Source organism: Anopheles coluzzii, chromosome 2 (assembly GCF_943734685.1).
Source record: "Anopheles coluzzii chromosome 2, AcolN3, whole genome shotgun sequence".
In the NCBI taxonomy this organism is placed as follows: Eukaryota; Metazoa; Arthropoda; class Insecta; order Diptera; family Culicidae; genus Anopheles; species Anopheles coluzzii.
The window spans coordinates 3,070,389-3,098,319 of record NC_064670.1 but is presented as its reverse complement, the minus strand read 5'-3'; the positions used below and the strand labels follow the sequence as shown (position 1 = coordinate 3,098,319).

At 46.8% G+C, this 27,931-nt stretch overlaps 1 protein-coding gene across 2 annotated transcripts in view; it reads right to left on the bottom strand.

Annotated features, from left to right (window-relative positions):
* The window catches only part of LOC120951245 (furin-like protease 1, isoforms 1/1-X/2), a 141,211-nt gene that overhangs the window by 70,451 nt on the left and 42,829 nt on the right, over positions 1-27,931 (bottom strand). The window contains exons 2-3 of one of the 2 annotated variants that reach the window (XM_040369839.2): positions 1,343-1,990; positions 20-1,222 (exon numbers count right to left, since the gene is read on the bottom strand). In XM_040369839.2, coding sequence (XP_040225773.2) covers positions 20-763 — 744 coding nt within the window. In that variant the 5' untranslated portion in view covers positions 764-1,222; positions 1,343-1,990. Of the gene's footprint in view, positions 1-19; positions 1,991-27,931 lie in introns of both variants that reach the window. The other variant, XM_040369838.2, reaches the window with a different exon arrangement.

The following is a 27,931-nucleotide window of genomic DNA, read 5'->3' as shown; positions in this document are numbered from 1 at the left end:
ATGCATCACATCGACTTACCTTTCCCCGATTGATGAAACCGTGCTCGGCGGCAACTCGATCGGCCAGACCATGCACATCACCTTCCGGAATGTGCACCGCCCAGTGATGTGTGAAGTGGCGTACGCCATCCAGCATTTCATCGATTTCGTTGACGCTTAGCAACTTCGCCTCATCGTCACTACTGCTGCTACTGCTGCTACTGCTGCTGCTGTTGGCAGTGGCCAAAATGCCCGCCAGCAGTCCCTTCTTAAGCTCCCCGCCATCGCCACTACCCCTTACACCGGTCGTTACATTTTCATCACAGTTAACCGCGGAATTGATGCCGCTAAATACTAAAACTACCGATAACACTAGCACTAATTGAAACTGGATGATGCGACTCCACGGAGACGCTCGGGGATGAAGGTGATGCTGCTGGTAGCGCGGGTGCACAGTCACAGACTGACATCGTGGACGCCGCGTGTGACAGCCACCAGCGGAACAACTGCTTTCGTTACTACCACTGCTACAATCGTCGGAGCTGCTGCTGCTGCTACCTTGATGCCATCGGAGCTCATTTTGGGGATCCTCCGGATCGTCTTGATCAGCGGATCGCTCGTCCGGGAAATAGCTATCCGACCTGGAGGTACACCTCAACACTCCACCATGCTGCTCTAGCATCACCGCACTTACTGACCACGGTACATCGTGCTGTCCGGTTGCATTGCCTTTGCCCCTGCTAAAAGATTTACGTTCGCGCTGCAGCGCAGTCTTTATAGTCATTTTGATGCAGGAATCCTTCGCCCGTCTTGGTTAATCTAGCTGCACAAATTGTTTCAGAGAAGCGACCACCACAACACTCCACAGCGTTACAAGCCACGAACAGACGCAAAGCGCTCCCACCGGCATGGAGGTACGGACAGCAAAACGATCCCGGGCCACAACGAGACCAAAGCTATCGTTTACTGGGAGCAGCTAGAGCCGGCGTTCCACACAATCTCCGGGTGGTGGTGCCGTTACGAACTAGATCCATCCAACCGACTTAGACCATAGCGTGCGAAGGGCTGGTTCGTCCTGCCGGTATAGATGCTTTCCCGGAACCGGGATAACTAGTCATCCAATAAGGCTGCACGGATGACGGAATGTGGTCGAAGGCTTTCCGAACCGACGACGAGGGTACCGTCTCCGTTCCGAGAAAGCTCTAGCGAAGCTGCAGCCGAGTACACCGGTCCTGGGTCCGTTCTGCCCTCCAGTCGTAGGGATAATCAAGATGATTTAATTAAAACATAATTATTATTAATTTCATCCCACCGAGGCTCGTTCTCGATGACCTTTCTAGCCAAAGGCGATTCTTACGAGTACCTGCTTCGGGGTGATTTATCGGGCCGATCTTCCGCCTCCGCTCCGCTTGCTCGTATTTCGTTCCCCAGATTCTGACCTCCGTCTCTCGGTAAAAAAGCACACAAATTTGAGGCTGCTGCCCGGGTGTTTGCCGACAGAGGGGATGTCTGGCTCACAGCCACTTTTAATACTTCTTGCCGGGCCGGTTGATAAGGCGGGTCTTACACATCGCTCCCTCTGCTTTCCTTTTTGCCGCCACCCCCCACTCGACACGCGCCACCGGTAGGGCTCTCTGCGCCGCCCTCGCTGAATGGTGATTTCCTTATTTCCCGACCGATCCTTATCCGTTTTTAATCAATCAATTAAGACTGTACACCGTGCCCTGTGCAGTAAGCGTGGCACGATGGTCGCTCTTGCTGAAACGATCCACCGGCTTCGTGTCTGATATTAAGGATGCTCTTCCGGACGACTTACAAAAACGGACAACCGTGTAGTCAACGGGCTCCTCCAACGACGGTTTGCGGCGATTCACTTCTTCACCTTTACAACTTTTTTTCTTTCTATCGGCAAACGTTGCCCATCACTCGACACGAACACAGACGCGCGCACGCACAAGCTCCAACCACTTTGCTTCTGTTACTAATTTGATTCTAGAAAGTTCCGTCCACTCTGAAGAAAGGAAAGAAATAATCATTTAATAGACATTACACAACAATCACACAACAAATACAACAATATCAGATCGGCCGCTCTCTTTCGATTTCGCGACCAGACCAGACGAGCAGGACCAGGATGCAGAGTTTAGCTCTAGTTTCTACACTAATCAGTTGATTGCCATTCCGTTAGTTAATCTAGTTTATACACCGTTCACCAGGATCTGGCATTCAACTGATTTCGCTGAGTTCACTTCATTTGCGACTGACGTTTTTTCCAGAGTATGTGTGTTTGTGTGGTATCACTGTTTGGTACATCTGAAACGATAAACAGAAAAAACAGACATTAAAATTACAGAAGTTGAGTAATTAAAATACTTTCGTATTTATCGTTTCCCAAATCCAAAAAACTTTGTGCCATCACGACACACAGAATCTTTCCTAATAAACGTCCAAAGAGTGATGAAGAGCTCCTTACACACAGCAAAAACCAGACATTAATATAGCAATACGCCGGTACCGTTGAAGCGCCGTGTGAGACTTTCTCATTCAGCAGCTCATCGGTCGGAAATGAAAGCCAAACTTTCATTCATTCGACAGCGCACACAACCGGTCTTAGCATGAGACATAAATCCTGCCACCCGCCTCATTTAGCAACGCCATTTCCGCCGAAATCTATTCCACGACGCACTGCGATTCTGACGCACCTGCCCAACATCAAAAGCCTAACCCCGCCGAACTTTATTAATGAATATTGGAAAAGTTAGCCCCGAGAAATCAGTCCGATTATTATTTATGACAACCCGGAAACGGTCCGGCGACCTTCCGGAAGGGAGGCGCATTCACGGGCTGACGGTTCAAGTGATGTGTTAACTCTTTCGAGCCACGGGAAAACTAATTATCTCACATTGGAGTTAGTCTGAACAGTCTGGCCACTAAACAATGCGCTCGTTTCAACCCGAACCAGCGAACTTCTGATGTACGAGCGCTTACTTCACCATGACAGTGACGCTCGCCATGACGTACATTCGCTCGTGGATTTGATGGAGTGAAAAAGGGTTTAAAGGATTTGTCACACTCAGCATGCAAAATGAAATGCAAATGTCTATTTGACTTTGCTGATAAGGCTCGCGCGTATGTTGAATGTGTGTGACTGTTCTGTGCGCTCGTGGGCTCGGGATAAACAGTCCGTACCTTTCCCCGTTGTAATTAGGTTCTTCATCGCTCCCAGTTTCCCGCCAGTGCGATAGTGACTAACTTCATTTGTTATCATACTGTTATTGATATCGCGTTTCGGTACACGTGCTGATTTGCGCGCACACATCAAATACACCCCAAAACAAATCACAGCTCATTAGCGTTCGCTAGGCAAGCCAACGGGCGCTGTACATGCGGCGAGTAGGATGAAAGCGCAAAATGTTATCTGCACGCTGTCAGCGTGACGCTCTCACCCTGCTGTGTTGACAATTTCAGCCACGATAAATCCAGTGGATCTTAATTTTACCATCAGATACACCGAAACTGGGATGCAATTTAGCCGGCTAAGTCCGGGCGGGAAAGGGACCAGTGCTGAAGTATGCAATTGATTTCACAAACCAGAGCAATGGTAATGAAATGGCGAGTACCGTATGGCGTTGCCGGTTCATCGTTCCTATGCGATAACTTCATCGAGATGCACACATCATTCACAGGCGCCATGCCAAGCAGTTTGCGTAACAATAAACCACTTGACAGCTGGCGATCTCGATATAAGCGTTGAGCATTTTCGAATGGTGTTACGATTTCACAACGTTAGTCTCATCCAAGTGGTTAATGCAACTGATGGGCCATTGTGAGAAAAATGATTTTATCAATGTTGAATATTATTATTTACGGCTTAAATTACTTCACAATGCAAATTAAATACAAATAACATACACACACAACTATACGAACCCTTTGTTGTGCCGTTAACAAATCCGATTATCATTTAAAACAGCTGGCAGCTTATCGTTTAGCCTTGCAAACTAAATCCAACTACCCATTGTACTGAGATCAATCATTAATCATGCCCTCGTGAGTACTTCGAAGCGTACGAAGGATTAAAAATGCAATATTTTATCGACCTTCAGTTCGAAACTAACGTTTCATACGCGTTGCAATTATTAATTTGTACAAATACACTGCAAACATCAATTTGCAATATGCCGCCTTACTGTTGTTCCAGTGCAATTGGCAGCCTCTTAGTGTAAGTGGTTTCTCCAGCAGCATTCACGATTATTTGTCTTCAGTTACCCACAAAACCCTGAAGTGTACCCTTGCCAGATTGTTTCGTTTGGCTGCGTTCAGGGGGTTCGAACGTGTTTCTAAATTGATTTAAATATCTACGGCCCACGAGCGAGTGTTGTTTTTCGTCGACACGTGGCCTTTTCCCAGGAGAAACCGCACCAATATAGCCGTACCAGACCACTCACTGGCACGTTGCCGTCGGTGCTGTTACGTGTGCCTGCGCGCTAGACAAACTTCCCTTTTCCCGATGGGGCGAGGCAAGAAAGGCAACAACACGAGCCCATTGATCGAAACGCTAACTAACCACCGGCAAAAGCCACAAAACAGTATTAGGCAACAATGTTGGTTTCATCGTCCAAGCGCTCAAATGAAGCATCTTTGTTGCTCCTTCGTCTCCGTAGCTCGTACTTTTTCGTTATTGTTTTCTGTTTCATGATGCTCGTGCTTGAGGAGTCAGTTATTAGTGGTGATGTTTAAAAAAAAACAATAATTTTGCTACACATTTTTAATGCTGGATTCGATTCATGTTCAAGTATTTTGATGAGAGCTGCCAAACTGTAACACGCACGATTGGTTCCATCGACTGTTGTTCACTGCCACAACACACACACACACAAAAAAACCCTTTCATTCCCAAATCCACTGGTAGGTACAGAAATACCCAAGGTGCTGATAAAAAGGGAACAAAAACTCCGTTTTCCCATCACCAACTCTACACCTGAGCATTAAGGATCACAACGCACCAGGCCGGGCGCCCGTGTGCCCGCATCAATATGCAAACGAGCACCGCTGCTGTTGCCGCTGGGTTGCGTGCCGGCGGTTGCCGAAGGTGGTGGATTTCGCGTCGTCGTCACTTTACCTCTCGGTAAGCTCATCTGGTGAATTGAGTTTTCAAATGCCATTTTCCTCTCCCGCCCACACTTTACCACACTGAACGTTGCTACGCCCCACCCGGCTTGCTTGGGGACTTGAGTTTTCCGCACCCATCACTACCACCACCACACAAACGCGTACGTACACATTCGCGTCTGGCGCGCGTACTGGAGATGTTGTGTGAAACATTATAAAATTCATGAAATTCATCCCCGCGCGGTCGCTTCATCATTGCGGGTCGTTCATAATGCACGCTCGGGTCGAATGTGCGGATCAAACGCGAAGGGTGAGGCGTTGAATACGCTACCATTATCTTACACCCGTTTACGCAGCAACAAACTCCCAAAATACACGCTGTTCCCACACACACACACACACATACATCTGATCGCGAAATTCAATCGAATCTGTGTCTGAAGGGAACGGTCGTACCATCATCTCGCGTCTGGGCTGGATTTTCCGGTTCCACTGAATCGTGCTCAACGCATCCTCGATAAACGTCGTCGGACTGGGAGATCCAAACGGAATGGTGAAAATTATGAAACCGTCCCTCGAGCTTAATAACATACAACTGTGTGTATGTGTGTCGATTGCTTTGGTAGATATTCCGCTATGTAACGATTACGTTCTGCAAAATCGAATAAAAAATTTACATTTCAATAGACCGAAGATGAATCGATGCAAAAAAAAGCCCCACTTTTATCATTTTTCCGTAGAACTCGTACTCTATTTAAGCCCATTTAAACAACGCTAGGATCAATAGAAAAGGGACGAAACTTTTTGCAACTCTTTAATTTATTTGCCACACCTTACGACCCTCGCGCGCTTTCCACAGCCCTACAAAGAATGGAAATAAAGGTTGGAGTGAGCATAACAAAAAAAAAGTCCACGAAGCAACCAATGTATGCACTGCAGCATTAATCTACGCCATTCCAACAAGTCGTTACGATGCTGGGCACGTGGAAGATTAATGGAAAAAAATATTCAAATTACGTTTCGGTACGCGCCCGGTCTTGGCACACCGGACGTTATACCGTTTTTTTTTTTTGCCTACTCGTTCGCCCGCTTGCTTCCAGTACACTCCAACCACTGACCAACGTTTTCACCAAATGAAGATGAACTTTTCGCACTTCCGCACTTGCACCTAGCCGTCCCCAGGTCGTCCGACGGCACACAGCTGCAGCCAACACGAACCGGCGTCACACATCGTACAAATACCTAAAAGTTGACAGGGCATGGCAAGGTACACAAATAATCTTACACGTCCCTGTCTGATGAGTTGACACAGCGAACGTGCCTGACCTGGATCTACCCTATCACTGGGGGACATAAGGCGCGACGACGCTAAGACACGGTGCTCCACAGCTCACCACCGTTTTCTTCATACGTTCAAAGCTGAATGTGTGTCCGTTCTCGGCCAAAGAGCAAACACAAATCTGTAAAAGGTCGAATGTGTCTCGCCCAAAGTGACATTCACACAGGAACACACACGCACGCACACACAGGAACCATTTTGTACAAACACCAACTAGTGAACCGAGAAGATGCTGAACGATTGCCGAGACTCATCTCGGATATGGACCGGAGTATCTAGGGCCGCAGTATCTCTGACCAGGCCTCCGGCAACTGCTCGCAACTTGGAAGCTCTGTCGCACACAATAGTGTATGATGATTTCTGGTCCCTAGAATTCAAACCACTCCGTAGCAGCGCGACTATTCCCAAGCAACTCTCTCCCAAGACCTGTGCGATAAACTGTTTAGTATGCTGGAGCTGCGCCCCAGAACTACGGACACCGGACGACGATCCATCCAATTCGTTTTCGCTGTGAAAAACCTGGCAGCAACACTATTCCTGTGTCATGTGTCTTCTTTTTCAGTGCAAAAACCTTACCAGTTTGTTCGAAGCAATGTTCAAAGCATTGCGAGGATCCATTTCCTGTGATTCTTTTGATGCATAGCGACCGGAAAGGGAAAATCCAATCTTCCTCCACCTTTTAGTGAGGTTGGTTTTTAGTCACATACCGAATGTGACTATCCAGTGTGCATACGAATCGGTGAAACGATCGGTTCGACACAGTAACGAACAGTGTAATTTAAAAGAGTCATAGGAACAGGATTTGTGACACCGTCCACTCGTCCCGTGTCTCACCCGAGCAGCGCCAGATTGAAGTGTATTTCTTGGACCGACCAACCGATGAGTCCGAGTGAAGCATTCTGAGCGGGGATCATAGGCAAGCAAACCATTTTTTTTCGAATTTAATGCGAAGCAATGTATTGCAAAACTACAGAAAGCAGGACAATCTCATTTATCAAAGAGAAAAAATCGGCAGCAATTAAAGTTATTTACAAAACACCAAGCAAAATTAATTCTTTCCAGAACAAAAACAATCCAATTTACAAAATTTCCATCACAACAATCTGCTGCTATTTTTAAATGCAATGCATGCCCTAACGGAAGAGAAGGAAATAATAAAGACCCCAAGCGCTTTAAGTTCTCCCCAGAGCACACACCGCAGACTGACCCAAGCACTTGTGTGTTGCGCACCGTTCCGTGTCATAATTTTCATAACCCTCGACGTAAACACATAACGGACGCGTGAAATCACGACACCCCGAAAGGGTGCACACGACGCCCCTCCTCTTTGCCACTAGAGTTGTTGGGAAAGCTGCTCAAACCCGGTGCGAAAGTGACACGCAACATTTGACATCGTGCCGCGCCCTCGCCCGCGTTTGCCGTTCGCATTTCGCCAGCCGTTTAACGCCAACGGGGCCCGACGGTGTGTGGTGGTGGGGGTGTGAAGGAACGTTTTCCACCCAACCGTGTCAAGCCACGCGATTAATGTAAATTTACATAACCTTCCTTGCTACCTCCCAAAAATCGGGCACGGTTAAACGGAACAGGGCCGAGGGAAGACCGTTGCAGTGTGCCCGATCGTTCGTGGATGTTCTGTTTCACTTTGCGCCTTTTCGATCGAAAGCTTTACCAACGTACCGGCTAAAAGGTTGCTTCAATATTGATATACATTATGTGACAACTGCAAATGAGAGGCTATTACCAATTATCTTTTAATTGTGGTCTCGCGATACTGGAAATGGTGGATTAAAGAGAGAAGCGAACAAATTAATTGAAATTGCCCATCATTAGTGACAAATACAAAGGATATGTTGAATAATTGTACGTGCTTTTTTACTACTGCATTGGCATTGTAAGCACTTCCCCATCGTTATCTATTTTTGTTTCAATAGTACACTGTTTCGGAAAAGTCTATGCACAATTGAATCCAGCCTCAGGATAAAAACCAAATAACGCATACTTTCAGAGTGATCAAACAGCAAAACCTGAACTATTCAACAAAACAGCTAAAAAACGGGATACATTACTAGATAACGCAGAACTCATGCTATACGCATCACTGCCGACTGCGTTAATTGGATTAACGGTCCGAAATGGAAGATATCACCATGACTTTTCTGCTAACGGCATATCCCAGGATTTACATTCTGACACAGTAACCGACAGTGGCAGCAGCAGCAGAAACAACCCTTATTGTTAACCTCCTTCTACGACCGTACACCATACCCAGGGACATGGACAGGGAGCGGTACAACAACAACAAAAAAGATCCCACAAACGCCGGCACGCTTCGCATCACAGGAATCTGTACCTCCCGAAATCACAAGCTTTTCCAAGCGGAAAACTTTTCAAAGCGAACGCAACATCATTTTGATCTCGAATGGCCAGAAGCATTCACTCGCTGGGTTAGGATTTTTCAGCACGCTTGGCTAACCGGCACCGCACGCAGTCATTCTGGGAAGGATGAGGGGGGAAAAAGGTGCTGATACATATCCGGTGGATGGAATCATTTCCCGAAGCACCACACAAAGTAAAACCCATTTGATCAGCGCTAGTGTTACGGTGTTTCCGGATAAGTCTGTCAACAAGCCACTGTCATTGAAGTCTGCATTACAGTAATGAAATGTTTTTGAGTTGAACACATGAGTGCATCTAAATAACTCACCTGCCTAAAGAGTTATTAATGTACAACTTTGCTTCGATTAACAGAAAACATTTCAATTTTCCAAACAACCACACCCGTAATGCCACTTTCATATATCCTCACCCATAATTCCGTCTACATTCTGTGCTGTGTCTACACACGTTATTACAGGATCAGTTCAGCCGTTTAACGGCGTAGTAAAAGCCGATGATGATTTCCAGTTCATTAGCAAATCTAATCCAATTATGATGACATATTTCTTTTATACGCCGGCAAACCATTAAACCGTGCCATAAAACGGGTACCTGGTTAACCTTAGCCCTCTCTCGGGGGAGAAGGCTTTATACGTCACCATCGTCCTAGATCGCATCAACCAGTGCACGCGCACGCACACGCACAGCAAACGATGGTGACCTTCATCATCGTAATCGCCATTCAAATAAAGCTCCTGTAAGCTCCTAAACGAGCAACCAAGGATTCATCTTGCCATCTTCCAGGCGCAACACACACACACCTGCTTCTACATCTCAAGGGAGCTTGTAAAAGTGAAAGCATCCCAACCACCAGGTCAATGCGGGGCGCACTACCGGAACCACCGAAATCCCATTGACAACACAACCCGCGACGACGATGACAACAACGGTGATCTTCTCCTCCTATCCACCCACCGTTCTGCTACCTCCGGCGAAGGAAGCGAAAGTAAAAACCGGACACGAATGGTGCCGAAAAGATCCGTGACGGGCCATAAAATTTCATTGCACCAATCTCACTCACCCAGCGCTCTCCAACGGTGGCACTGTCGTGGCACCGGCTAGAATTTCTTACGTACGCCCAGCACCACCACCACCAAGGCGAAATCTTTTTTCGTCAATCCTTCGTGCGCGCGTGTGAGTCTTGCTCTCACTTGCACTGCACCAGGCTGGCTCCAGCTGTTTGCCAACCGTTTGCTTCACGCCATCGCGACGACTGCTTCCGATTTTTCCGAAACCACTCCGGGTGCCAGGATGGAACCCCCTCCCCCTGCCAACTGACAAGTGTCCCAAGCGGAATCAAGCGGTGGGAGTCGAAGAGCGACAATTTAATCTCCCGTAAGTCCCCTTAAATGGCTGCAAATGGAAATCGATATTTTCTTAACCAATTGATAGCAGAAGGCGATATAAATCGGAACACTAAGTAAGAGCGAACAAGAGCACAAAATACAAATGATGGGAATGCGAAAAAGAGAGACAGAGAGGCTCCCCACACTTCGCATGGGGTTCAGCATCAACCACCGAAACAGATCTTTTTTCTTTCGCTTTTTTTAGGGTTATGTTTCATTTCGCCTTTGGTTCGGTAATCCGGTGACGGAAATCGTTTTCCGACCTCTGTCTCTGAATCTCCATTCGCCACCACCTCCTCCAGGGAGTGCCGGATGGGTGAGGCTTACAGAAAATGGAGAAGCAATTAAAAATTAATTTCAGATTACTTATTCATTCCAGGATACTGACGCTTCGATCCGATCTGTCTCTTGGGGGAGGGCAGTAATGCGGGAGAAGGGAAGGCGCTACTACTACCGCCGCCCGTGCGCAATATGCTCAACGGTGAAGTATATTTATCAAACTGTGGAAAACGAGATAGGCTTCAAACGAACATTTCCAACATCACCTTAATTTTCTCTGCGCCTTTATCCATCTGTGTTTGACCACCGTCATATAATTATTTCGTAATAGCCCGGTAGAGGGCTTAACCCGCGAGCGCGAAACGCGGCAAATGGATTTTAAACGCTTGTTTATTTGCTGCCGGCGATGGACGAAATCTGTCGACAGCTTCCACCCCCAAAAACCCCAAAACCCATTAGAGCTCGCAGACTAACTCGGGAGCGCTTTGATCTGGTAACGATTTATGGTGTTTTAGATCGCACTCGAAAACTGATCCCTGCCTCAGATGATCTCACAGACAGTCAACTTGAAGTATCCCTCCATTAGCCTATGACCCAACGCAAAACAAAAAAAATAAATGCTTCGCGGGGGAGCTTAAAAACAAGGGGTGAGAAAATTAATTACCAAATCACTCCTCAAGCTCGCGCTGAAATATATCGTTTTCCTATCAATTGCGTTTCGAGTGCTGGAACTTTTGGGAAAACGGAAAAATGGTAATTAATTCTACACCGATCGTACAACAAAAACGGAAGCCCTTAGCCGGCTATGGCCCTTACGTTTGCGGAGGAATCGAGTCGATTGGTTCCAATTTTTCAACCATCCATAAACCTTGCCGCCTGTGTCTGCTTCAGCCTAAAACGATGCCTCGGAAAAACGCGCGCCAACTTTACCGCGACTGTGTGGTCTTCCTGTGTGCCGTCGAATACGGGTGGGCGCTAAGAGTCGATACGGCGACGGCAGAGTTACTGAACGTACTCAATGTTTCTCGCCGTCACAGGCACGCACCGACCGACCGGCTGCACAGTGAGCTGAGCTTGGAAAAACTGACGAGAAAATAGAATTAATGAGGCTTACACTGACGCGTTGGCTTTGCCTTTGCACTTTCGCGATTAATCATAGTCAGGCGCTTGTGGTGCGGGCAGGAAGACGACGCGCGCGGAGATTACGCTTTAGGGAAGCGTAGGGCGTTTTCTTTTTCCCCTTCTCATCCAACCCAATTGCCCAACTGGCACTACAACACCCCGTTCACACTGGGCGCGTGCGGCATAAGTTTTCCGTTAGTAGGAGCACGCGCAGCGGCACCACAAGCACACGCCGACACTAATCCCCTCCCCCAGTCAGCGGACTGAGATTGGACCGAGAGAAGTTAACCGTGATCGATGCTCTCGGTACTGCTGAAAAATGGAAGTTTGTTTGCTTGTGTCTGTGTGTGTGTGTGTGTGGATTTTGGTTTCGTTCGACCATGGCTAGTGCGCGAAAGAGTTGCGGCTTTGATCCCACGCTGCCGACCACGAAATGAATATCCAGAAAGTTTGTGCGTAGCTCGCTCGTTCGTAGGTAGGGCGCACAGCGAAACAAACGATACTACCAAGACGCTATTTGTAATCCGGAGATCTACACGGTAAACACACCCACCCGCCGGTAAGGCACGTCAACTTGCTCCAGCGGGTCGGGTCGAATTAACTTGCTCCACACCGTCGTTCTAGTAATTAATGGAAATCATCAATCATACGGTGGATGTCTATTTGTTTCTGTGCTTCATCCCCACCACCATCGACGGCGGATCGACGACGGTGTGTCGGGAGGTGAGAAAATACGTCAATCGCTAATTGCTTCATGCATGTTGATGGTGAAACATTTGATTTCAATTTGCGATGGCAGTGCGTTGAAATAATCATGATAAATGATAAAATACAATCGCTCCAGCAATACAATCAACGTGGATATTGCATCGAAAGCCAAGCCAACAAGACACACAAACGTGCCTAGTATTCATTTATCTTCACCTAACCACTAACCTTACATTTCAGGGTACTTTCCGCTGCAGTATCATCTGTCTCAGCAAATTCTAACCCAGCGTACGCAACTTTCTTTCCATCCATGGAGCTACCATTACATTAAGACACATCTATATTCATAGATTTACACTTGCCGTTTCGTTCAATCGATTTGATGGCGGCACAAGCAAACAACCCGATTTCTATTGCCGTGCGTACTTCTAAAACCAGCCGACAAATGGCGTTGGCAGTAAAAGCATCGAGTACATTCAATAAACGGGCACATGCCACCAAACCAGAAGCGGATTGTTCCTTCAGCAAAAGGCTAAAAAAGGATATCAAATTCCGCGATAAAACTCCCACTACTATACACTGTCGCAACACACATACGCTTCGTGACAACTTTTAGGAGGAACATCTACTCCGGCAGCTGCGTGACCGTGACGCTACGTTTGCGAAAATGCACCATAAAAAGTAAAACCCTTTTGTCCCTACAGATAACTCCCAATATGCCCAAGTGGGAGGAGCAGATTGGAAGTCTGAAGCGGATCATCGGTTTCTGACACTTCGCCCACTTGAGTGTCCCTGGCGTGAGTGACAAAGCGTCAGTCGTAAAATTTAATGACACCCATGTATGATGGGAGAGAAAGAGCTCATAAACTACATTGTACCGATAAACAGAGTGCAATGGGGAGATCAGAAAGTCATGAAAGCATAGGGCGCGTGATGGATGGTAATCGAATTTTGGCAGTTAATTCACATTTGTCAGTGTAGGCTGTAGCGTGACACTGACGACGTAAATTTTGCGAAAAATGTCTTCAAACCATCTGTCTTGACAGTTGATAGCGTGCAACGTCCATGTCTATCCGATTCTCCCATCGAATAGACCATCAACTCTACATCTTCATTTCCCAAACATATGGCGCGTTGTTCAAATCAAAATTAATTAAGTCAATTGCTTAAGTTCACAGCACAACGTTTATGCGGTGTAATTAAAACTTTATCAACGAAACGGTATGTCACACATTCATTCCACTCTACACACGGCACGTTCCACAACCAGTTCTTAAGAAAATGTCAAATGATTTCATTTAAATTAACCTCATCACCGGGGCTACCGCAGAGTGCTTGAACCGTCTGAAGGAGGATGATTGTTGATTATACCACATACGGCAGCAAACGATCCAGGCAAATAAACAAACGACCTAACTCGCCAGGCCCCACACTTTATTGCTTTGCCTTGCTGCAAACGCTTCAGCGGTAGGGGAAGAGAAACTAGCCTATTCTTATCCGTTGTTGTTTATTGAACGAAAAAAGAACGCACCCACGTGCGTACATCGCATCCATATCCAAGGTGGATTGCGTGGAATCCGAAAAAACCGGAAGCTGCAGCACAGAATAGCCGGCCATCAATTACGCGCTTAATTTCCTTCTCCTCGCAGGGACACATCCTGCCCGTTACCGGGAGGGAGCGAGCGAGCGAGAGCGGATCGTCCTACGTTTCTAAGCTTTTGCTGATCCTCCATTATGACCGAGTTTGGCACGTTGATGACCTTAGCATCGTACCGCCGTCGTCGTTCAGCCACAGACGACGAGAGCCACTGCTGCCCAGAAGCCCTTTATATCATTCGTTAACTTTTGCTTCTACACCAACGTCGGTTGGCTAGCGGCAACGGGTCTTAGACCACGCTGCCACTGCCGCACGTGTTAACGCGCCCGACGTAGTAGTAGCTGTGGCACTCGAGCACCGTACTTCAACTCACTCAGGATAACCGTAAACATTGCCCTCTGTCCTTACGAGAACGTGGCGGATTAAGTCGCTCGACACGCTGCACTCGATAAGTCGTACGTTGGTCGAAAGGACCGACAGAAGAATGGCGAGCGACTGGGACAAGTATTCCAAGCCAAAGCAAGTTTCCCCTTTTTTACCGAAAAACAAAAAAAACCAAACCTCACACACATTGGCACACGGCATGTCCGGCGGCCTACAACGGCAAGGTAGTTGGTGTACATGGGAAAAATTCTAGCGCGATTCGTTCAAACCTAAAATCCACAGTTTTCACACTTACTACACCTTACCGCACCAACCAACTTCATCGTCTCTTACGTCCCAGGAAAAGAAGAAAAAAGAACATTTTTCTTTATGTTTTGCGGTGTACGGCCGGTGAGAGCACGACCGGAACTCAAGACCATTCAATGGTGGGCGGGATTTTTATTTTTTTATTATTTCCCCTTGCTTGCTTGCTGACCGAGCAAATCGGTGTGGAGTGTAATAATCGTAAAAACGTTTGATAGAAACCAACGCTGGCGTAGTTGAAAACAACGCCCCAGCATCTTGCGCAAATATTCCTCTAAACTTCAGCACCTGAAAGCCCTTAAAATGTTGGTTGAGCAGAGCTAGATGCTGGCATGCATTCTTAAAGCAGAGCTCGCTCCGGTTTGAAGTTGACTAGAAGAGGTATCGTGTTTATTACACTTAAACAATTTCAAAATTGCATTAAAATATCCAGTTGGTCAATGTTTGGACATTGCTGAGATTTGATTATTTTACTATTTTTTTCGTTATTTGCTCTGCAAGTAAACAGAACGGAGAACTTATCACACCAAACGCAATCAATGCAAAATGTTTACCCATCTCTCCTATCCCAATCCTTTGTCTTATCCTTCAATCCCCTACATGCACAAATGACGAGCGAACGACCCAACAACCCTCTCAGCTGCGGCCGGTAGCATGTTTTCATTTCACTTACCATCACCAACTTTAAACTAACAACGACCTGCTCTCCGTTGTTTAGTTTAGCTTGCTTGCTTACACGATGCTTTTCAGCTTTTTGCCGCAATGCAACACATCGTCCACCAAACGATACGGCCAATATCCAGTGGGGCCGATAGACCGACAATAGCTGCTTCCGGCAAAGAATATGGTCTTGCAATTCCACTCCACGATGCTACGGCACAACACAACAACGCACGGGAGAGATAGCGTCCAGCAAGCGGTAGAACAGGTGAAGGGGAGGTCCAAGGACCGTCGTCCCCGAGAGTCGCCGCTTCTACGGTGACTCCGGATACTGCCAATCGATGACTCCGGAATGACCATTTAAGAAATTGCTTGTTGACCACAGTCAACTCGTGTTACTTCCTTCTTCAATGGCTAACAATAAAGAACAACACGGGCGCCTGTGACGTCCCAGCCAGTACAAGCAACCTGAGCAACGGTAGTGTACAAAATCCTAACGTACACTTTGGAGTTTATGCAAGAGCTGCACGGTGTCTTGCGGATCGGAAAACAAACACTTGCTTCTTGAACGGTTGATTGGAAAATCGGGAGATGCCAAGATTGGCCAAGAATGCTGAACCAGCTCAGCATGAGGAATAAAGGTGTAATAAAAATTTAGTTTCATCTCGCATTGTTGTATCGATGCAAATCTTGAACGTCCCAAGGGTCACTTTAAAAAGACATCTTCGTTTTCTTACTGTTGAATTACCTTTAATGGTTGGTGTGGCTGAAGCTTACCAAACCGGAACTAAAGCGCATAAACATATGCACCACACAATCAGAGCAGAAAAACGAACCACACAGAGCGACAGGAAACAACAATCCTTTGGATACACAACCAACATCAGCAGACGGGTTGCGAACATAACGTGTACCCTTGTTTTCCATATTTTGCACCTCACCAGCAAACATTCAGAGTATGCATTGAGCAGAGCAATTCCAAGAAAAGCTCTTGCTGAAGAGACACCCTTTGCTAGACTGTTTTGAAACCAAGAGGAACAGGCATGAACAGGGTTAATACGGAACAATTTTGCGCTTCCATTTTCTCATAATTTGCTTCCAGGCCAATCTTACCGAGATGCGGCTGTCGAATGTAAGACAACGGCTCAAATAATGTCCAATTTTTAAACCAATTTTATGGAAGCGTTAATGCCCGTGTGCAAGAACACATCCAACGAACACACATCTCCCACAAAGATCCCATTGCGATAAGCTCCTGACACCATTTCAAGAGTTCCACTGTGCTCCCATCTCGCCCGAGCAGCGGCAAATGAGACCCCGATTGAAGATCCCACACAGTGGTTTATGATCCTTGCAAACTGCTTGCGTGCTTTTCACAGCAAAACAGCCAATATCGAGTGCCACACTAAACCGTGTGTCCCCCACACACCGAAGCCGATGATAAAACGATAAACTTTTACATGTGCCGTTTCTGGTACGCGGCTGATGATGCTTTAAATTTGCTATCAACGTAAAGCGAAGAAGATGATGCAAAAAAACGTCCCACACAATCTTCCCTTCCATCTACGACCATTTTATGTCGCTTGCAGTGGATCAGGCTCGGCCATGGCATGCAAAGATTTCCCGAAAACGCAGGCGAACGGACGACGGAGGTGATAAAATTACCCAGAACATGGGATCATCTTCGGCAACGGGCGTGGAGCAGGTGGGAGGGGAACAATGTAGGAGGGCTTTTGGAAAATTTGGGTCTAATTTCAATTTTCAAAACCAACTTTTAATGTTGCACGATAAAATTAATGCGACTGTATTTCAGGGCCGAGCGCGCGCTCGCATCATTATCCCAGCCAGCGGAGCTTCTCTCTGTGGCAAAATAGAGACTAAGCCCACCCACGGAATGATTGTCTAGCCAAAAGTACCATTAAAAAGAAGCTCAACATGATTTCACAAGAATTGCCAGCAGTGTTTCCGCCTTGCTGCGTCTCTCTTCAGTACAACGAACCGGCGCTGCTGCTGCGGAAACACACGGTGTCGTCCGGCGAGTTGGGTAAATATTTTTTCTTACAACCAGCAGCAAACTACCCCTCAACAGCTCGCGGGGGCCACTCGCTTATGTACGCAAACAATGTGGCAGCAGCAAACAAGTATCCGCATCGCATCGGAACGCACGTAGAATTATAACCAGCACCAGAAGGAGCAGTAACACACACAACACACAGTGACACGAATGGTCATTACACCCCTTTTTCGCTACACGTCAAACAGATAAATACACACAGACGCACGCAGGGAAGAACTAGGTCCTACGGTATGCTAGAAGACACCCGCAACCAACCACTGACCGGACGGAGAAATTCTTTTACCTAGCCGTAACCGCGCAATACAGCGACAACTTACAGGGGATAGAACGCACTGTCCAAGCCATGAGCATGTGCACACTTACAAAAAGGCCAACACCTCCGCCGACACACCCCAAACAACCCCCCAACTCCCCCCATCGCTAGCAAACATGGCATTGCGAACAACTCCGGCCATCTGTTAAGGAGCGGTGTGTTCTATTGCCATTTGTATGCTTTCCGGCCCGGGTTTGGTAAATGTTTGTGCCGGCCAGAAGCCGCGCTACCAGTGATCGCATAAATACCTCACGTAATAATTCAATTACCGTTTCCGCAGGATCGGCCCCACGGTCATCCGCAAAGAGATGAGGGGTAAACAGTAACCAGAGAGAGAGACCCTTGGATGCGTTTGTCGGCCAATTGGTCCGACTCCGCTTCGTGAAGCGCTTTGTGGTAAACGCAATCCATTGTACTACTATGACGACTACCAACCGCACGAGAAAAAGGAAATGATCAACAACCCTGTAAAGTACATTTCACATTTCGGAAGGTAAAACCTATCCTACCAAACAGTACGATGGTGCGGCAACAAGCATTGAAACGAAAAAAACTTGTCAAACCAACAAAACCGACCTGCGTCCTTCTTTTTGCTTACTGTTATACACGCGCTTTTCCAGAAGTAATTCTTCGTCCGCTTGTAAAAAATCGTCATGTTCCCTCATCAAGCCCGTCGCATGCTTACCTGTTGGAAAAAAAGGAAAGAGAAGAAAAATGGAGAAAGGTAAAACAAATTCATTAATATTAATTTTCCAGCTTATAATGTTCTCGTCAAAACGCAAACGGTGACGTGTGTCAGCATTGCAATCGGAGGGAAGATAAAAAGAAGGACAAGAGACTCGCCCCGAAAAGAAATTGTTTCATTCGTTTCGGATAGTCCCCCTCGGCGAGCGGCGGCGGCGGCAGTGGTGGTTGGTCTTTTTCATTGAAATAAAAATCCATTATAGCGCAAACGTCGTTTACTGTTTTGCCTGCGAACTCTGAACACCCCGAGCAAGAATCTGTGAAAAACCTCCCTCTCCGTCCCATCTTCACCATTTGCCGTGTGTCCAAGCCGCGATAGATGAGTAAAAATTCAATTCGAAAGAACTCTCGGCATAACAAAGCCTTACGCACGGTGCTGCTTCCATTGCTCTCCGTTGCAAGGATTTCTACACCTTCTCCCTGACCCGTCAAACAACAGAGGCAAAAAACGTTCCGGAACCGGAAACGGATACCACGGAAGCAGAGCCGACCCAAAAAAAAAGAAGCGACAAAACACATATTTTCTATCCAGGCTTGCCGCTTTTCCACACTCCCTGCAGCACACACAGAGACGGTGCCGCCTCACGTGCGTTCGCAGTGCTGCCACCTCCGGGAGCTTTCGGATGGGAACAATGTGCAGCATCGAATTAGCATAGATATGAAAAAACTCCTTGAACTTTCACACGCTCTTCGCCGAGGCCCCATCAGTGGACGCAATCGCGGTGTGTTTTAGCCGTAACTGACTTTTGACTGGATATTAAGGAGAACCCCACCGCACGCACCCGCCGTGTCGGACGCTCTCTGGTGCTCGACTTACGGTCGGACAAGATCTGTCGACTTCCTTACGAGCGCGTAAGCTCGTACAACGCTCCTTTCCACCTCTTAGCATTGCCCCCTGCTAGACGTCGAGAAAAGCCTGCGAAATTCGTCATTTGCATCTGGGTTTTGGGGGCGAGCTCGGGGGGGGAGGGGGGGGGCGCATGCAATCACCCAGCGGAAAGGGTGTTAAACTCCTATAAATTTGCAATTCCAATCAGCTGCTTCTGCTGTCACTTCATAACTCGTTCCCGGCAGTGCTGTGCTAAGGACAGATTTTCAAAACGCTTATTTGCTCTTCGCTGAACATTCATAATTAACGAATTTTCCTCATCAAACAAAAGACTTACTTCGGTAACGATTACGGTGGCCAGGGAAGCGGAAAACTAGTTGCAAAACTGTTGCAAGTTAGTTAAAATGCTAATGGAATAAATATCTTTACCCTTTATTTCAATTGTGCATTGGCGACATTTTCTATTTGAAATAGACAATGAATGGGTTTTCTAATTAATTTAGAACGGTTTTTACGTGTTTTTTTTTTCAAATTTGGCACACTTAGTTGGGTCTTAATTTTGTACTACGAAAAGCACCAGTAACATAACCTTTGCAATATAATTATTTAAATCTTGTTTAGGGTCTAACTTTACATTAAATTGAATATTTTCATGATACTTTCAATTAGGCTTGGAAGTCAATGCATCAATTTTCTCCTGTAATAGAAAAGTATACTATTGAGCATTCTTTTTTAATGCGATTGCTTTATATTTTGCGGCATAATTTCTCGCCGGATGCTACAAAATCGCACGACAGAGTTACACGGCACATCAGCAGCACCAGACTCGCACTCTGTCCATGCTCCCGAACGGACGGAACGCTGGGAGCAACATCGTTTACTAACTTTACCATCCCTCGCCCGTTCTTCGTCAGCCATACACACCCGTCGCCCGATAATGAACGTACCGAGACACATAATTAACTCAGTACATCAACAAATGGCGTATTTGCATAGCAACACACCGTCCGACCAGGACCAGGGGTTTGACTACTACTTACGGGGCTCTACTCGCATCTGCCACTGTGGCATCTGTTGCGGTGCCAATGCTTGCCAAACGTTCAACAAATTTTTAGCCATAACAGACTCTGCTCTGATGTTGAGCAATGACCAGCAGCAAAACGCAGCGGAGGAGCTCTCGATTTTCTCGTGTCTGCGCACAGCTTGAGGCCACCTCTGGAGGGCTGCTACTACCCACACATACACCGGGGGGCAAAGCTATGGCAGGTGGTTGTTGCCTTACGGAAGGAAAAGCAATGAGTTGAATGGGAAAATCGCTTCGCAAAAAAGTGAAACGTACACTCGACCTCCTGAAACGACCACCTTTAGAACGGTGTGGAGGAGAAGGTTCGATGGTTTGGCGGTTTGCACACCCTTAGTGCAAATATTAGCGAGTTGCCGCACAATTTTCGGTACAACCCGCAACTGTGTGATGAAAAAAAAAGCAACCGTGCTTCATTGACCAACTTGGTATTGTTATTAAATTGGACGCAATATTCTGAACACTCTCTTCAAGCGGTACTGGACAGGTTAATGAGCGCTGGGAAAACCGGATGCTGTGTTCCATTGGTGGTGGTGCTACTGCTGCTGCTGCTGCTCGCCACACATCGGAAGCTAGGCATTTTAGACAGCACGACCGCTAACAAATAACAATATTTGACAGCCAAACAACAACCGCAAAAAGAGAACCGTTCGTCTCCTGTTTTCCCCCTCTATTCCCTAACGAGGAGTAAACTTCGAACAAGGCGCGTTCAGCCTGACTCCATCGTTTCCCAAAAAACGGGCCCATTGCGAAAGGATTCGGAGTGCGTCGGTTTTCACAGCCAAATTTGCCGCCGCTTATTTGCAAACCCCTGACGCTTTTGCTTTTCGGCCAGCAGGACAGTTGCTGCAATAAACCACGCAAGCTAACCGATGCACGTGCAGGGGGAGAAGAGCAGCCGGCGGTAATGGCGGTGGTGGATGAAACGCGCATTAGTGAATGGCCCCCTCACCCGCCCCGAGCCAAACGTTAGAAACGGTGGTTTTAACGCGAATCGGGTCGGTGTCGAGCGGTTTCGGTGAATAATTTAGAAGCCTCGGTCGCTCTCCCTTTTCGGAGGTTTTGCTCGTATGCACGGTAATGCGGCTGCCCTACCAAGCGGACCAAACGGGCTGCCGAAAACCAACCAGCCATTTCTCACCCATCGGGGCCTGCTCTCAGACGTCCTACTGTTGCTGGTGAAGGTACAGTTTCCGTCACCTTGCCTCGCCTTTGCTCTCACTCGGTATTATTATGCATGAATAGTATTGGACGGTTTAAGGTATGCCCGCAAAGGATAAAATTTATCACTTCAACCACACGACCAGCCTCAACAGATGGCGTTTTTGCGAGTATCTGATGATCGTGCGAATGTAAGAATTCTAAGCGAAGTGCATGATGATCATCGTCTCGTCCAAACATACGCTCCTGCACGATCGGTTTCACTCTGCTATGTATTTTCATTCAGAAGCTGTATTGATTCGTTCGTTTGTCTTGCTAAATGTTTCAAAGCTGAAGCCGATAAATCCCATTCTTCAAATAATTCATGCTGCCCTGCTGCTACCAATAAATGAATTCCTAAAGGAAATGCATGTTTTACAGCACAAATGATCATTAACAAACTGCCTACGGAAATGGCAGTCCCATTCAGATGACGAGAAAGCAAACACAATGAAACGATAAAACGCTCTCTATGCTCTGATTAATCCTTCCACCATTTTCACTTTTGTTTGTCTACAAATCTCACCACAATTGCATAATCTATGGATTGCACGAGGTTTTGCTAGAAAGTGAAAACAACCCACCGATCGTAAGTGAACTCGTTTGCAAAACGGTTGCTGGTATCGATAGTTAATCACTCCCCCCGCGGTACCCAATGACCGAAAACTCAACCACCATGAATCGATGATAGTGGTGGCGGTTCATCCAACCGAAGAAAACAAAACTCCGATTGAGGTTAATTTCCCCAGACCGTAAAACACAATAGCGCCGCCAACCGTCATGGTCGGTCCATCATTTGGCTGTTTTTATTCTGAAACCGGGCAGGCTGAAGGAGAACTAGCCGATGAAAAATGGCCCTTTCACCATGGCCCGCTGGCTGGTACAATTAGAGCACAGCACAGGGCACAGGGTGAATGCAGTAAACAAAACCTCTTCACTAACAGAACTGCAATTTTAACTGAATTAAGTAAACAATTATTAAAAAGTAATTATAATTTACAATTCCTTACACAAATTAGTGATTTTCCTTCAAATCTAGCGCACCTTTAGTTTGTGAATCAAAACCCCTCTCCACCCATATGATTTCATTTACATTTCTCAGCAAATTGAACTTCTAGCCAACTTTTAAATCAATATATCCAACTAACGCTCGCTTCACCGCCACGCCATCAATGCCACAAGGAGGGTGCGGTTGACATACAAAGGGCGCAAATAAAGAAATCGAATAAAGAATAAGTTCACATTCCTGCACGCAATTTTCTGTGGCTCCTTCTTATCGCGTTACCGCCCTCGCCCATCCCGCCAAAGCAGCAGCTCCACAGTTCCGTACCATTGTGGGAAAGCCCTTCGAACTATTTGAAAACTCAATTAAAATAACCCTTCCCAGGGCCGAGCGACCGCAACCGACGACATCCTTTTCTCGGCGAATTGCGCTGCGCTGCTCTACCACGAAGTCTCGCCTGCCCGATAGCGTTCCGACATCCGAGAAGAGTTCGCGTATTCACGGCCGTTTTGTTCATTTCTTTTTTGTCACTTTGCGCACAGTCGTTTTTTTTTTTGCACATACCGATGGCGAATCCCGATTGTTTCTGTCTATTTCTTACGCAACGGATTTCGCTTCCGTTCCGTACGGTGGCCACCCGAACAAATGCCCATTGGTTGTGCTGACCTTCGGGCGTCCTTGGCCGTGCTTGATCACATTCGGTGCACTAGCGCTTGGTGCTGGTGCTGGCATCATGCTGTTGTTGCTTAACTTTGCGCAAAACTTTACCAAATAAAAGCTTCCGACAAGCTGTCACTAACCCCGTCATCCGTTAATGAGAAATTAAAAGCCAACCGAAAGGCGGACGAAACGTTGATTTGGCAGCAGGCAAATTTGAATGACATGAAAGAATTCCACCCAAACGCGAAATCCATTTCCGCTGCCATTTCTGACGGTTGTGCGAAAACATCGGCGACGAAACCGGTAGTGCAGCGCGGAAACCATTCACCATGCCCGAGTAGTTCCCCCGCCGGTTCCAATTTCCGCCAGAAGTGCTTTGCGATATTTTCTGCACTTGCGAAAAGGCAAAAATTAACCGCCATTTTCCAAGGAATGCCATCGCGCGGGCAAAACACGCAAACGCTTTTAGGCTAACTTTAGCACCAGCGGCGGCAGCAGTGCCAGTTTGCACCAGCAAACCAGACAACAAGCTAATAAACTCTCAACATTAATCGATGATTTTATGGGCAAACCACATTTTTAACCGCAAAAGACATACACACTCAGAATGTGTTGGCTTTCCACGCGCACGGCACGACACAAAGAAGCAATGGCAGTTGCATGAAAGAGAAACCAACAGGAGCCTCCAAGTATGTTACCGCTAACATATGTCTCTTGATAAAAGGCTCTTTACGGCTAATGGCCATCTGGGATTCCTAATGTCTTGGGAATGGTACAGCAAAACAAGAGCACATGGCTTTGCAACAAACGCGAATGGAACGTGATGAATTTTAATACCTCATCTTTTTAAATTCCCAACCAGACGGTGCCAAGGAGGACGGAGGGAGAGCACGTTCAATGCCGAGACGGGCGAGGGCGCAAACGGCAAATCGTGCACTGTACGCCCCAAGAATACTAACAAGCACCACAGCCCCAGCAGGTCCTTGTCGCGAGCGCCGCTAATTGGAAGTTGGTATGCGTTTTTGCGTTGCGTATTGAAATGTGAAGACGAGCAAGCATAAATTCCACAACATTGACCGACATTCTCCGCACAGCATATGATACACAACCAAAACATGCTATGTCTTCATGATGTTGAGATCTTAATCTTAAAGCGTTCATCTTCCAGGAATCCAGGTTTCATTAGCGCTTTCTTTCCTGGAGACATTTTGTGTTTCAGAATTTTTGGAAATTTAAGGCATTGCGAAGAAATATAATAACAAACAGGACATCACCCTGCACTTGGCAGCATTCTTAAGCTGAAATTGTAGTTGAATTCTCCATTCTCCAAGATCTCAGAAACACGTTGGAAATACACGCTCAAATTAAATCACAGCAAGCAACCGATAGCGCACGTTTCGTTTCAGCTTTCTTAATCTACAAATAAATAGCTTCGTAATGAATGCCTTATGCAGTGAAACCATATTCATAGGAAGTTTACAACAAAGGATCTGTCCTTCGGTGCTTCACTAGCGTGTAAGGACCGCAAATGCGTACCATAACCTACTTTCCACCTGGGATCGTATCAATTCAATTACATGGCTCCAGGTTCCAGGTTTGTCGGAGCGCACCAACGCTCCAGACGATGTGCGACAACTGCCAACTAGCAGCAGATGGAGAGGATACGGCCACATGTAACGCGACTTGGTGTTTCGCTCAAATGAGAAATATATTACAAACCTATACCGTGCATTACGGCTTGCGGTTCGTAAGTTTCGTCGGCGCCATCTGCATGCAGCCGGAGCCATTTTGCACTAAACGTACGCATACACACACGCACACTCTTGCGTACATGTGTAATCATGGTACGTTTCACTGCACCACACGAAGGCAAGAGCGCGTGGGTTTCATCGCTAAATTCAATCAGCTTCAGTGGCTCCGCAACATTTGCCTACAACCGCAGTACACGGTGCTGCTAGCAACACCCCTATATATACCCGTCGGGAAGTTACTAAAACTTTACATTCTCCTTCACGAGTTCGCCATGACCGTACCCAAACACCTGCGTACATTGCGGGGGTGTGTGAAAGCAAAGGCATCCACTGACACAAATTAGCCACACTTACCAACTAGTAAGAGCCCGGGACACATCCATCATAGTGAAACGAGAGTTGCCCTTTAAGCTCCCTGGACGCCCATATCTCTCCGCCCCACCCTACATCTGGACGCATTTCCCAAGACGATAAACAAAGCTTAAAATGTGGATTTATATCCCACCCGGCTATGTGCTCTAGGCCAGCACGGTATGGCAGGGACCCATTACTGGGGACTTTTCTTCTCCAATATCAAGCTTCACTGGACTGCGTACGATCATGCCAGAATCTGGCCCGTTGCGAGCGCAAAGTTTTCCGCGTTAATCATTATCACAATGGCCTATTATAAACATTACCGTCGACATTATCTGCGTCACTAGTGAAGCCTGGTTAAGCCTTCCCGTAACCGTGCCGCGTACTCAAGTAGGCAGCTGCGCTTTAGTGGCTAAATCATAAATTTTCATCTGCTTAACGTTTCGCCCGGAGCTACCGGCATGGCTCGAGAGTGATGATAGATTTTGCACCATGTTTACGGGGATCTTCGTGCGGGAACCTTGTGAGATAAGCTCTAGGTGTTTGATATTCCAACTATAACTGAGTACAAATGGGGATGAATAATCACAGCTATTGAAACTATCAAAGACGCTCACGCTAGCTTACATAAGATCCCTTTTTGCAATGATAACAACGCCTCCGTACTTCCCATTTCCCACGAAACGAAAGCTCTCTAGCTTCTCTCTTTCCCTTCCACAGCTCATTAATAAACATGACCTAGATTAAGTTCACTGGAATGCTGCCCATCGCTCGCGTCAGCAGCACTAAACCGTGTGCCAAAGTAAAGTTCTTTCGATTAGTCGACATAATTATGATTCATTGACTTTACAACAAATCCGGAACGACCTCTCTTGGCCGCTATTGATTGAGAGGCAAAACACTCTGACATTTTGCGTTCAGCAAATTCCAACGACGGCACAATTCTCATTACCGAATCGTTTGTTGATGAGTGAGAGATAGAGTAAAATCAGAAAGAGAGATCATTCCAATTGCATTTAATCGATCCCAGACAACCCCACGAGGGCAAAACTTCTCCACGCGCCATGCATGGCCACTCGCATTCGCCCTTTAATCGGTCTTCATTATCAGCCAAGAATCGGCGAGCGAAATTGGCAAGCATCGGAAAGCCCGTGATGTCGCCCAACCGCCCGGGTAAATAGCTGTGGAAAATTCCAATCGAGCAGCAAGCAGACAGCACTCCTCATGCAACTGCATCGTCCTGTGACGCAAAGGGCATTCCAGGACAAATTCAACGCCGACGGAAGATATTCCGACTATTTTTTGCAATCAAAGCGACGGCTTCGGGCGAAGAGTTTTGTGGCGAGTTTAACGGCGTTCGTGGGATTGAAGTGAAGCGCAAAAGAGTGCTCGTAAACGGTTTATATGCTAATCCACATTCTGAACTGGTGGTGGTGGTGCACTAATGGAAAAACTTAGCAAATTTCCAATTATGATCTTCATTACCTTTAATCGTGGAATGGGAAAGAGAATGCACCAAAAGAAAACGTTCCGTTACTGTTGCAGCATTATTGCAGTGGCGGGAAAAATAAGTCGCACTAATGCAATCATGTTTTATCTATAAGCTCATTGCAGTCTTTCGCTCGTTCTATTCGGTCGTCCAAAGTTCATCCAATTGGCTAAAGTTGGCTGCAATTGGGAAATTGATGTTTTGAGTTTGAGGAAAAACTATCAGACATTCAAAGCAGCTCGTTCGAATCTTGATACCAATTTTACGCTAAAACTAAACATTTTATGAACACATTTAGCGCATTCAGGACCACATTGACTAACGTATCAAACGGGAACGCTGAAATGACGACGTAGCTTCTTGAAAAATAAACACCCTACGGCAATCAAAACTCAAATCAACGGTAAACAGCGCGTCACAAACTTAACGTGCTGATTACAGTACACTATATAACGAGGAGACAAGCAAGCAATGCGCAATGAAAAGAAGCGCATCAATAAAGTAAGCAACCGACACCACAGCGCTGCCCTTAACCGCCTCACATCAAGGGAAAGTTATCAAGGGATCGAGAAGATTTTTTCCACGAAAAAAAAACATACACAAAAACCGTCCATCCGATTGTGTGTGCTTCGCGGTTTCGCGGTATGATTCGTCCGTTAGGCTGGTTGGTCTTGTGTATACGTCTTGTTGTTACGCAAACGGTCTCGCACGGCTGGAAGCTGGGTGGAGTGACGTTGCATTTCAAAACAAGCGAACGGCAGAAGCTGCTGAATGAGTCACCTGCATTTCCGGGCCAGAGCAAGAGAGTTTGTGTAAAGCTAGCACAGCCAGCGACATATTCGAGTGTGGCTGCTCTGCAAACTGCAAACACTACACAATGCAAGCTTTTATTTCCGGGCAGCGGACTCCCAAACACCGGGACATACCCGGGAGAGAAGCATTCCCCCCGCCTGGATCTTTGCGGCGGAACATTAGCGATGCATAGAGACGTCAAAAATGGATGCACGTATGTCATCATAAATGCAAACGGACGAAATTTATGTTGCAGCTGCGAGCTGCGTCGCGCCTCACTGGCCGGGTGGTGGTGGTGTGAAGCGAAATCAGTTAACCGGTGGTTGTGTGCGGTAGCGGAGTAGCAAGCGGGCACGAGCGGAAACCATCTACA